The sequence below is a fragment of the Mesoplodon densirostris genome, chromosome X (assembly GCF_025265405.1).
Source record: "Mesoplodon densirostris isolate mMesDen1 chromosome X, mMesDen1 primary haplotype, whole genome shotgun sequence".
Classification (NCBI taxonomy): domain Eukaryota; kingdom Metazoa; phylum Chordata; class Mammalia; order Artiodactyla; family Ziphiidae; genus Mesoplodon; species Mesoplodon densirostris.
Window position 1 is genome coordinate 42,621,933 of NC_082681.1, and position 12,857 is coordinate 42,634,789.

The 12,857-nt window shown below is 39.5% G+C and overlaps 1 protein-coding gene across 11 annotated transcripts in view; it reads right to left on the reverse strand.

Moving 5' to 3' along the window:
* The window catches only part of LOC132482213 (NACHT, LRR and PYD domains-containing protein 12-like), a 48,840-nt gene that overhangs the window by 35,840 nt on the left and 143 nt on the right, over positions 1 to 12,857 (reverse strand). For 4 of the 11 annotated variants that reach the window (XM_060087352.1, XM_060087355.1, XM_060087346.1 and 1 more), the window contains exons 2-3: positions 11,624 to 11,735; positions 11,252 to 11,318 (exon numbers count right to left, since the gene is read on the reverse strand). The exons of 1 other annotated variant lie outside the window; for it this stretch is intronic. Coding sequence is in view for 1 of the 10 variants with exons in the window: in XM_060087356.1 (XP_059943339.1) it covers positions 11,252 to 11,318; positions 12,487 to 12,589 (170 nt within the window). In the remaining 9 variants the exon portion in view is untranslated. Of the gene's footprint in view, positions 1 to 8,908; positions 8,931 to 11,251; positions 11,319 to 11,623; positions 11,736 to 12,309; positions 12,359 to 12,486; positions 12,590 to 12,711; positions 12,856 to 12,857 lie in introns of those variants that run through there. 6 more of the 11 variants (XM_060087348.1, XM_060087356.1, XM_060087349.1 and 3 more) reach the window with 6 other exon arrangements.

Below are 12,857 nucleotides of genomic sequence, written 5' to 3' on the forward strand. Positions count from 1 at the left end.
AAAAGAGGAAATCGACAGTAACACAATAATAGTGGGGGACTTTAACACCTCACTTACACCAATGGACAGATCATCCAAAATGAAAATAAATAAGGAAAGAGAAGCTTTAAATGAAACAATAGACCAGATAGGTTTAGTTGATATTTATAGGACATTCCATCCAAAAACAGCAGATTACACTTTCTTCTCAAGTGTGCACGGAACATTCTCCAGGATAGATCACATCATGGGTCACAAATCAAGCCTAAGTAAATTTAAGAAAATTGAAATCATATCAAGCATCTTTTCTGACAACAATGCTATGAGATTAGAAATCAATTACAGGAAAAAAAACGTAAAAAACACAAACACATGGAGGCTAAACAATATATTACTAAATAACCAAGGGATCACTGAAGAAATCAAAGAGGAAATCAAAAAATACCTCGAGACAAATGACAATGAAAACACGACGATCCAAAACCTATGGGATGGGCTTCCCTGGTGGCGCAGTGGTTAAGAGTCCGCTTGCCGAAGCAGGGGACACGGGTTCGTGCCCCGGCCTGGGAAGATCTCACATGCTGCGGAGCAGTTGGGCCCGTGAGCCATGGCCGCTGAGCCTGTGCGTCCGAAGTCTGTGCTCCGCAACGGGAGAGGCCACAACAGTGAGAGGCCCGCGTACAAAAATAAAATAAATAAAAAACAAAACCTATGGGATGCAGCAAAAGCTGTTCTAAGAAGGAAGCTTATAGCTATACAAGCCTACCTCAAGAAACAAGAAAAATCTCAAATAAACATTCTAACCTTACACCTGAAGGAACTAGAGAAAAAAGAACAAACAAAACCCAAAGTTAGCAGAAGGAAAGAAATCATAAAGATCAGAGCAGAAATAAATGAAATAGAAACAAAGAAAACAATAGCAAAGATCAATAAAACAAAAAGCTGGTTCTTTGAGAAGATAAACAAAATTGATAAACCATTAGCCAGACTCATCAAGAAAAAGAGGGAGAGGACTCAAATCAATAAAATTAGAAATGAAAAAGGAGAAGTTACAACAGACACCACAAAAATACAAAGCATCCTAAGAGACTACTACAAGCAACTCTATGCCAATAAAATGGACAACCTGGAAGAAATGGACAAATTCTTATAAAGGTATAACCTTCCAAGACTGAAACAGGAAGAAATAGAAAATATGAACAGACCAATCACAAGTAATGAAATTGAAACTGTGATTAAAAATCTTCCAACAAACAAAAGTCCAGGACCAGTTGGCTTCACAGGTGAATTGTATCAAACATTTAGAGAAGAGGTAACACCCATCCTTCTCAAACTCTTCCAAAAATATTGCAGAAGAAGGAACACTCCCAAACTCATTCTATGAGGCCACCATCACCCTGATACCAAAAACAGACAAAGATAACACAAAAAAAGAAAATTACAGACCAATATCACTGATGAATATAGATGCAAAAATCCTCAACAAAATACTAGCAAACAGAATCCAACAACACATTAAAAGGATCATACACCATGATCAAGTGGAATTTATCCCAGGAATGCAAGGATTCTTCAATATATGCAAATCAATCAATGTGATACACCATATTAACAAATGGAAGAATAAAAACCATATGATCATCTCAATAGATGCAGAAAAAGCTTTTGACAAAATTCAACACCCATTTATGGTAAAAACTCTCCAGAAAGTGGGCATAGAGGGAACTTCCCTCAACACAATAAAGGCCATACACGACACACCCACAGCAAACATCATTCTCAATGGTGAAAAACTGAAAGCATTTCCTCTAAGATCAGGAACAAGACAAGGATGTCCACTCTCAGCACTATTATTCAACATAGTTTTGGAAGTCCTAGACAGGGCAATCAGAGAAGAAAAAGAAATAAAAGCAACACAACTTGGAAAAGAAGAAGTAAAACTTTCACTGTCCACAAATGACATGATACTATATATATAGAATCCTAAAGAAGCCACCAGAAAACTACTAGAGCTAATCAATGAATTTGGTAAATTTGCAGGATACAAAATTAATGCACAGAAATCTCTTGCATTCCTATACACTAATGATGAAAAATCTGAAAGAGAAATTAAGGAAACACTCCCATTTACCACTGCAACAAAAAGAATAAAATACCTAGGAATAAACCTACCTAGGGAGACAAAACACCTGTATGCAGAAAACTATAAGACACTGATGAAAGAAATTAAAGATGATACCAACAAATGGAGAGATATACCATGTTCTTGGATTGGAAGAATCAACATTGTGAAAATGACTATACTACCCACAGCAATCTACAGATTCAATGCAATCCCTATCTAATTACCAATGGCATTTTTTACAGAACTAGAACAAAAAATCTTAAAATTTGTATGGAGACACAAAAGACCCCGAATAGCCACAGCAGTCTTGAGGGAAAAAAAACGGAGCTGGAGGAATCAGACTCCCTGACTTCAGTCTATATTACAAAGCTACAGTAATCACGACAATATGGTACTGGCACAAAAACAGAAACATAGATCAATGGAACAAGATAGAAAGCCCAGAGATAAACCCACACACCTATGGTCAACTAATCTATGACAAAGGAGGCAAGGATATACAATGGAGAAAAGACAGGCTCTTCAATAAGTGGTGCTGGGAAAACTGGACAGCTACATGTAAAAGAATGAAATTAGAACACTCCGTAACACCATACACAAAAATAAACTCAAAATGGATTAGAGACCTAAATGTAAGACCGGACACTCTAAAACTCTTAGAGGAAAACATAGGAAGAACACTCTTTGACATAAATCACAGCAAGATGTTTTTTGATCCACTTCCTAGAGTAATGGAAATAAAAGCTAAAATAAACAAATGGGACCTAATGAAACTTCAAAGCTTTTGCACAGCAAAGGAAACCGTAAACAAGATGAAAAGACAACCCTCAGAATGGGAGAAAATATTTTCAAACAAATCAACGGACAAAGCATTAATCTCCAAAATATATAAAGAGCTCATATTAAAGAAACAAACAACCCAATCCAAAAATGGGCAGAAGACCTAAATAGACATTTCTCCAAAGAAGATGTACAGGTGGCCAAGAAGCACATGAAAAGCTGCTCAACATCACTAATTATTAGAGAAATGCAAATCAAAACTACGATGAGGTACCACCTCACACCAGTTAGAATGGGCAGCATCAGAAAATGTACAAACAACAAATGCTGGAGAGGGTGTGGAGAAAAGGGAACCCTCTTGCACTGTTGATGGGAATGTAAATTGATACAGCCACCATGGAGAACAGTATGGAGGTTCTTTAAAAAACTAAAAATAGAATTACCATATGATCCAGCAATCCCACTACTGGGCATAAACCCAGAGAAAACCATAATTCAGAAAGATACATGCACCCCAATGTTCATTGCAGCACTATTTACAATAGCCAGGTCATGGAAGCCACCTAAATGCGCATCAACAGATGAATTGATAAAGAAGAAGTGGTACATATATGCAATGGAATCAGCCATAAAAAGGAACGTAATTGAGTCATTTGTTGAGACGTGGATGGATCTAGAGACTGTCATACAGAGTGAAGTAAGTCAAGAAGAGAAAAACAAATATCATATAGTAACGCATGTATGTGGAACCTAGAAAAATGGTACAGATGAACCGGTTTGCAGGGCAGAAATTGAGACACAGATATGGGGAACCAATGTATGGACACCAAGGGGGGAAAGTGGCAGAGGGGTGCTGGTGGTGGTGTGATGAATTGGGCGTTTGGGATTGACATGTATACACTGATGTGTATAAAATTAATGACTAATAAGAACCTGTTGTATAGGAAAATAAATAAAATAAAATTTAAAAATTAAAAAAGTGACTAAAGTGATAAATTTTATGTTATATATATTTTACTATAATAAAAAAGGAAATGGGCAAAATATTTGAACAGACCTTTCACAAAGGAAGATATACAAATGGCCAATAGCACATGAAAAGATGCTCAACATCATTAGTCACTAGGGAAATGTAAATAAAAACTGCAATGAGGTACCAGTTCCCACTCACTAGAATCGTTAATATTAAAAAAACTGACACTACCAAATGCTACTAAGGATGTTGGTAGGAGAGTAAAATGGTACAAAGATATGGAAGTTTCACATAAAACAAAACATACCCCCTATGTTCAGCCATAAAAAAAACATGAAATCTTGCCAGTTGTGAGAACATGCATGGACCTTGAGGGCATTATGCTAAGTGAAATAAGTCAGACATAGAAAGACAAATACTACCTGATCTCGTTTATATACAGAATCTTTAAAAAAAAAAAACCTCAAAGACACAGAGAACAGATTGGTGGTTGCCAGAGGCAGGCAGGGAGGGGGTGGGGAGCGGGCAAAGTGGGTGAGGGGAGTCAAAAAGTACAAACTTCTAGTTATAAAATAGCTAAGTCATGGGAATCACGAGAATGTAATGTACCACATGGTGACTATAGTTAGTAATACTGTATCACATATTTAAAAGTTACTAAGAGACTAAATCTTTAAAGTTCTCATCACAAGAAAAAAAATTCTGTAACTATGTATGGTGATGGATGTTAACTAGACTTATTGTGGTGATCATTTAACAATATATACAAATATCAAATATTTGTACACCTCAACCTAATATAACATTGTATGTCAATTATACCTCAATTTAAAAAATCAATAATTATCAAAATAGAAAGCAAACAATAATTAAACAATAGAGTAAATCAATAAAAGGAAATAGTTCTCTGAAAAGAACAATAGAATGAACAAATTTTTAGCAAGTATGATTTCAAAAATAAAGCCATCATACATTAACATAAAAAATGAAAGGGAACCAAACTACAGAAACAAGAGATTAAAAAATTATCCAAAAAGTACTATGTATAATTTTTATAGCAATAATTTTAAAAACCTAAGTGAAATGGATAATTCCCAAGAAAATAAACAACCAAAATTGGCCTAAGAAATAGAAAACTTAAATAGACCAATTAATCATAGAAGAATGTGAAATGATAATACTCTACCTCAAAAGTCACCAGCCCCAAAATGTTTTGTGGGAGAGTTTGACCACACCATCTAGGAACAGATTAATCAAACTTTACACAAAAATTTCCAAAGCAAAGTAAAAGAAGGGAAATGACGCCATACAACTCTAGGCTAGTATAATCTTGATACCAAAACTGACAAGTAAAGGGAAAGAAATTATAGGCCCATCTCACTTATGAATGTAGATATAAAAATGCATAACCTTAATACCATAATCAAGCACAGGAAAACCATAGGCCATTATTTTTCAAGGGATTGCTGATGGCATTTTTGGCGGAACAATTCTTCATTTAGTATCCCTGATCCCTATCTATTAAATGCCAGCAGGACTTCCCACCACACACTCACCAATAAACTGTGACAACCAAAAGCACCTCCAGGCATTTCCAAATGTCCCCTAGAGGGATGGTTAGCCCCTGGCTGAGGATCAGTACTATAGGCAATCTCACTTATGAACACAGATACAAAACTGCTAAATAAAAGATCAGTCCCTCAAATCCCAGAGTACATTAAAAAAGAAAAAAACCCACATCATTCCCTGACCTGATAGGTTAATATTAGGAATGCAGGGAAGTTTAACACTTACAGATCTCTCAGTGTGGAACAGGACACCAACTCCTTACTTGGAAAATTGGCAAATACAGGGAAAGAGTTAAGCGTTTATCCTGTCTTTCGTATAGGAACTGTATTTTAGGCTTACCAAGTAGCCCTAGTAGAGGAGAGATAATTCTTCTTACAGAGGTATGCTAGCTAATAAATTCAGAAAGAATAATAGAATTAGAAACTTGTTATTTTGAAATCCTTAACGAAATAATTGACTCAGATAATAGTTATCAAATGGATGGTAAAGCCACTAGGTGAAAGGATGATGGAGAACTTTTACAATGACAGGATCAGACTAACACCACTTCAATCCAGTTTTAGTATCATTAAGAGTGAGACAGGAAAACATTATGTAAAAGAAAGTACATAGTATCAACCACTAAACAGTCTTAACAAATAATAAGAACCTGAATCTAATCAAGCATTTAGATCCACCTTCCAGTCTACAGGAAATACAAGCAATACAGAAACAGATAAAACAGCACCTCACGGAAGTAATCAGCCAAATCCAGAATGTGGGAGAGTCTATAGAACAAATGGCAGGTTGCTTCAACAAACCAATGCCATGAAACTAAAAGGGAGGAGGTGTTCTGTCTTAGCTTTTTAAAAACTTAAAAGAAATCTAAGAGATATAACCTAATACAATGAGTTGTTAGTTGGGTCCTGATTGAAAGAAACCTCAATGGTAAAAACATTTTTTAGGACTTCCCTGGTGGTGAAGTGGTTAGGAATCTGCCTGCCAATGCAGGGGACACGGGTTCGAGCCCTGGTCCGGGAAGATCCCACATGCCGTGGAGCAACTAAGCCCATGCGCCAAAACTACTGAGCCCGCGTGCCACAACTACTGAAGCCCACACGCCTAGAGCCCATGCTTTGCAACAAGAAAAGCCACTGCAACAAGAGAAGCCCGCGCAGTGCAACAAAGAGTAGCCTCGGCTCTTCCCAACTAGAGAAAGCCCGCGCAGCAACGAACACCCAACACAGCCAACAATAAAATAAATAAATTTAATTTTTTTAAAGTCTAAAAAAGAAAACCATTTTTTAGACAATTAGAAAAATTGGAAGATATGCCAGGTATTAGTATTATAATGGCATTATGATTATATGAGAAGATGTCATGTTTGCTACAATTTTTTTGCTGAGGCATACTGAAATATTTAGGAGTGAAATCATATGATGCTCATGATTAGCCTAAAACATCCCAGCACAAAAGAGGGGAGGGGAATAGCTGAAACAAGTATGGCAAAATGTTGATGGCTATTAAAGCTCAGTTATGGGTGCATGGGGGTTTACTGTACTCTCTACTGTCATTTATGTTTGGAAATTATCATAATGGAAAGTTTTTAAAAAGCTATCAATGCATGGGCTTCCCTGGTGGCGCAGTGGTTGAGAGTCTGCCTGCCGATGCAGGGGGCACGGGTTCGTGTCCCGGTCCGGGAAGATCCCACATGCCACGGAGTAGCTAGGCCCGTGAGCCATGGCCACTGAGCCTGCGCGTCCGGAGCCTGTGCTCCGCAATGGGAGAGGCCACAACAGTGAGAGGCCTGCATACCGCAAAAAAAAAAAAAAAAAAAGCTATCAATGCAATTCAATGCATTAACAAGTTAAAGGGAAAAAACCTATATGTCCAACTTATAGGTGAAAAAGCAACTGATAAAATTTCATAGCCATTCTTGCTTTTAAAAAGCCTCAAAAGAGTAGGAATTAAAGAAAACTTACTTAACTTAATAAAGGGCAACTGCCAGAACCCACACTAAAAAGCATACTTGATGAAATTTTCGAAGCATTCCCATTAAAGGGAGGGATAAGTTAAGGATGTCTGATATCGTTGTTACTATTCAGTCTTATACTGGAAGTCCTAGACAATGCATTCAGATAAGAAAAATACACGTGGTATACAGATTGAAGCCAGAGAGAAAACTATCAATATTTGCACATAATCTGTTTGCCAACCTAGAAAATCCAACAGACTCAATGAACAAACTATTAGAAAGAAGGAGAATTCAGTAAAGTTGTTGGACACAATTTCAAACAAAAAAACAAGTTATCTTATATACCCTTGATTACAAAATGAAAGAAAAAATCCTATTAATAGTAGCAACAAAAGCTATAAAATATCTAGAAATAGCCCAAACAAGATATATTCAACACACGTATGGAGAAAATGACACGTTATTAAAGGACTTAAAAATCTGAATAAGTGGAGAGTCATACCACATATATTCATATAAAGGAAGAGTCATTAATGTAAAGGTGCCAATTCTCCCCAGTTAAATCCGGAAACTCAATGCGAGGCCAACAAAAATGCCAATAAGATTCTATTTGGGTATGATAATTTGATTCTAAAATCCATATTAAAAAGTAAATATGCAAGAATAACACAAAATTGAAGAAAAAAGATGACTTTCCATGTCAGATATCAAATGTTATAAAACTATAGAAATTTAAAGTGTGGTATGAATGCAAGTATAAATAACTGGATCAGTAGAACCAAATAAAGAATTCTGAAACAAACCTAAATATGCATAAGAATCTAGTATTGATTAAAGGTAGCATTTAGAAGTGAGTAGAGAAAGGAAAGAGGGAGGCATGTAGAAGGATATACATTGCAGCACATTTTATATTAGCAAAAAACTTGGAAATAATCATGACAATGGGGAAATGGCTAAATGAATTATAGCATATCTGTTCTGTAGAATACTCTGAAACAGTGAAAAAGAACAAGTTAGATTTACATGTACTAACTTGAAAAGTTCTCAGACATTATGTTGGGTGAGAAGTAGCAAGTAGCAGAACAATACATATAAGCATGATAAAATTTATATATATATATATATATTTAACATCTTTACTGGAGTATAAATAATTTACATTTTTAAATAACACTAAATAGTACTATATATATATTGTGTGTGTGTGTGTGTGTGTGTGTGTGTGAGAGAGAGAGAGAGAGAGAGAGAGAGAGAGAGAGAGAGAGAAAAGGTCTGGAAGAAGCTAAGTCCAACAGTGAGTAGGGAGGGAGAGAATCAGGGAGGAAATCAATGATGACTAAAGGAGGCTTTAGCCTTCCCTGTAACATTCTAATCCTCTGAAAGAAAAATGTATTCGTGTGTCAATTGTGTAATTAAGTCAATAAATAAGAAATTTTAAAGCTGCATAATGATATGAATAAATTATATATGGTATAAGGATTTATTTATTCATATAAATGCATGGAAAGGCGATTGTAAGGATACTCACCAAACTGCTGACAATTAGTTTATTCTTTGTTTTGCTTTTTTTGGGGGGGTGGGAGTGGAAGTAACAACTATAGAGGGAGCAGAAAAGGCAAGTTTCAAGATTAACTATCTCTACAACTGTGTACTGTTTCAATCTTTTACCATGAAAATATACTTATATATTATTGAGTAATTAAAAAATAAAGACATGGAAAAAGTCAAAGACACACTGTTAAGTGGAAAAAGCTAGTTGCTATATTATATATATAATTCTATATATAGAATAATGTATACATCTATTGTATTATATATGTGTACATATGTATTCTAATGCATAGAAAGAAAAATACAAATTGGACTTTCACAATTTATATACTTGTGTTGTTTGATTATTTTGTTCTAATGAGCATACAGTTGTGCATTACTTAAGAAATACTATGCTAATCATTTTGCAATATATAAACATATCAAAGCATTATGTTTGTAATATATAAACATATCAAATCATTATGTTGTTATGTACATCTTAAACTGTACAATGTTATATATCAATTATATCTTAATAAAACTGAGGTGGGAGGAAGAAACATAGAAATACAGATAAATCTAGGACTTCCCTGCTGGTGAAGTGGTTAAGAATCTGCTTGCCAATGCAGGCAGACATGGGTTCAAGCCCTGGTCCGGGAAGATCCCACATGCCGTGGAGCAACTAAACCTGTTCGCCACAACTACTGAGCCTGCGTGCCACAACTACTGAAGCCCACATGCCTAGAGCCCGTGCTCTGCAACAAGAGAAGCCACCACAATGAGAAGCCTGCGCACTGCAACAGAGTAGCCCCCGCTCGCCGCAACTAGAGAAAGCCTGTGTGCAGCAAATAAAACCCAACACAACCAAAAATAAATAAGTAAATTTATTTTAAAAAAAAGAAACAAATACAGATAAATCATGTCATTCACCTAATCAAAACCCTTTAGTAGGAGTATTCCCAATGCTCCTAGGATATAGCCCAACATATTTAAGGGGCCCTGCCATCCAGTCTCAGCTCCCAATACTCTCCCCCTTGCTTAATGTGCTCTAGCCACAGGAGACACCTTTCAGTACTTCAAGTCCCTTGCACATGTTCTAGCTTCAGGTCTCTGCACATGATGTTTGTTTCCTCTATGTGGAACAATTCCTCCATTCATCCCTCCTCTATCTCCTTCTACCCCAGCTGATCCTTCAGTTCTCATCACTTCTTTAGGAGAGTCTTACCTGACATTCCAGACAGAGTCAGGTCCTCTTGTTATAAGTACTTATAGAACGCTTATTTTTCCTTCATAGCTCTTATCTCAATTTGCAGTTTTCTACTTATAGGTGGGATTATTAATGTCTGTTATCACTCCTACTAGACTGTAAGCTCCATGAGAGCAGGACTCTTGTCTGTCTTGTTATAACCTGACATTTAGTAAGAGCTCAGTAAATAACTGTGAAATAAATCACTGCTCCCTGTTAATCAGGGTGAACCTTATTGGCACTAGCTCCATTTTCCTCTCCATTCCAACCCATGTCATCAGATAAGCAATCTCAATGGCTATGGATGACTCATCCAACACTCTAGCTTCATTGTCCCTTGACCTCCTCTACTTCTGCAACCTCTGACTACATGCCACTTCACATGCCATTTCTAGCTATTAGTGCCCTAGACCACCCGATAAACATGGAGCTGCTCCACTTCAGAATTTCTGAACTCCACTAACCCAATCTCTGGCTACAACCTCTTACCCTTATTACTTCTTGGTTCTCAGAATACCCACTCCTCATTCTCATCAAGATCTCCCATCCTTTGACTTCTGCCATTCTTCAGCTCATTACCACTTCATTGCTTAACTCCCTATCAGTCTAGTGGCCATGGTACATCACTTCAGACACTCTTGCTAGCAGCCTCACTGCTCTAATCCATTTTAATCTGCCATTTACTGAGCTACTATGAGTTACTATGGGCCACTCTATATGCATTACTTCTGGAAGTTCTCACAACACCTATATGAGGCAGAGATCACCATTATCCCTTTTTACAGATAAGGAAAAGGATTCTTAAAGAGGTGAAGTAACTTGTGCGAGGTCACACAGAAAGCGATGGAGCAGGGTGCAGTTGGGATCTGAAAGAGATCTGTCTGACACCAAGGTCTGTGCTCCAAACCAGCAGGTTACTTTGTAGCTCAGAGGGAATGATAACTCTGACTGCAACACGGAAAATGAACGGGAGGGAAGCAGGCCAAGTGTGAAGGCTTGGCGACCAAGGCAGCAATCCAGGTGAGAGTTGATGGTGGACTAAGCCTTATCTCTCAGAACATCTCAAAAGATTCAAACTAAAAGCCCACTTACTTCAGGCGTGTGACTTTACAGGATGGATCTGGTGGGCTTTGGCTGAGGATGGCACAACTAGGTGTGCCTAGAAGAGACCAAAAAGAAAACCAGCAGTTTAATACATTCTTTCAGGATATAATTTCTACTTTAACTTATCTATTTACTTATTTATATTTATACTTAAGGTATGATGACATTCATTAAATGCTTTCGCTTGCTGGGAATTTATTATAGTCTTATTTACACTTCCAACCACGCTGTGAGCTACTCTCCCATTTTACAAATGAGGAAAAGTGAGGCGCAGAAAGATGAGGGAAATTGCTTCACATCCCACAGTTAGTGATAAAGATGGAATCAGAACCCCAATCCGCTGCTCTCCTAGTCACTTACCCAGCCAAGGGCCAACCTTAGAGCCTCGCTCCCCACACTACACCCGGGCCGGGCCGTGGAGACGCTTGCGGGTGCGGGGATCCGAGGACGCGCTGCGCTCCGACCTGAGGACCTGAGCAAGAGCAGGGAGCTGACCAGCACGTCTGAGGCCGGTGCCCAGATCTGGGCTGACCAGCCGGCCGTCTCACGGGACCCGGTTGTGAGGCCTGGCGCCCCGGCTGGATGGCGAAGGCCATGGGTCCCGGAGCGGCCGTACCCTGGGGAGCGACCCCGTTTCATACACCCACTCTGAGGGCGCCACCTCCCAAAGGCACGGTGACACGGCCTGGAAGCCACCAAGCCCAGGACGGGCCCGCAGAGAAAGGAGGCAACAGCTCGGTCACCTGTTCCGTTCCCCCGTCGCAGAATCACAAGACCCAGTGGCAAATACCTAAGTCACCTATTTGGGTTTTCCGCCCGACTTCAGCCACAGTCTGGGGTCTACGGATGGCCGTCCTTGGGCCCAGGAACCACCATGTGCTTTTGTTTGGTTTTTTGTTTTTGTTTTTTCTTTTTGAGGAGATGATCGATACTTTTCCTTAGAATTTCAAACGGGTCACGTCCACCCTCCACCCGCCCTTCAAAAAATAAAAAAGTTAAGAATGCTGACTCGGAGCTGTCAGCCAGAGATGTTCTGATATCTTTACCTCAATCCCGCAAGCTCGCGGTGTCAGTCCCCACCCCCGGCGTCCCTCAGCATTCCTTTCTGTTCTCTCCTCCCCCCCACGCACGCCTACACGCACGCACCCCACACGCACGGCCCCCCACACGCACGCACCCCCCCCCATGGACGCGCCGCACGCACGCGCTAAGGTTCTCCACACACACCCCCATAAATTGCTGCAACCAGGCGCGTCCTCCTGTGCCTCTCCGCGCAGATGCGTGTTCCCCAAGTCCTGCGCTTCGATCCCCCCTCCACACGCGCATCCTCTAGAGCTTCTCCCTTCTCCCCTTTCCAGGGCGGGCTTTCCTCGGGGGCTGGCGGCCCGGCCCTCCCCGCCCCCCAGCTTCGCGGGCAGCGAGGTCCCTCCCCGGCGCGCTGAGCTCACCCCGAACGAGCCTGCGGCAGGCCAGTCCAACTGGGCCGCCGCTTCCCTCCTCGCATCCCAGGAGACACCGGGCGGGGTGTGGCACCTCCCACGCTCGGCCACCGGGGCCTTCGGACTACGGGGAAGCCAGCCACTCAGCCGGAGGG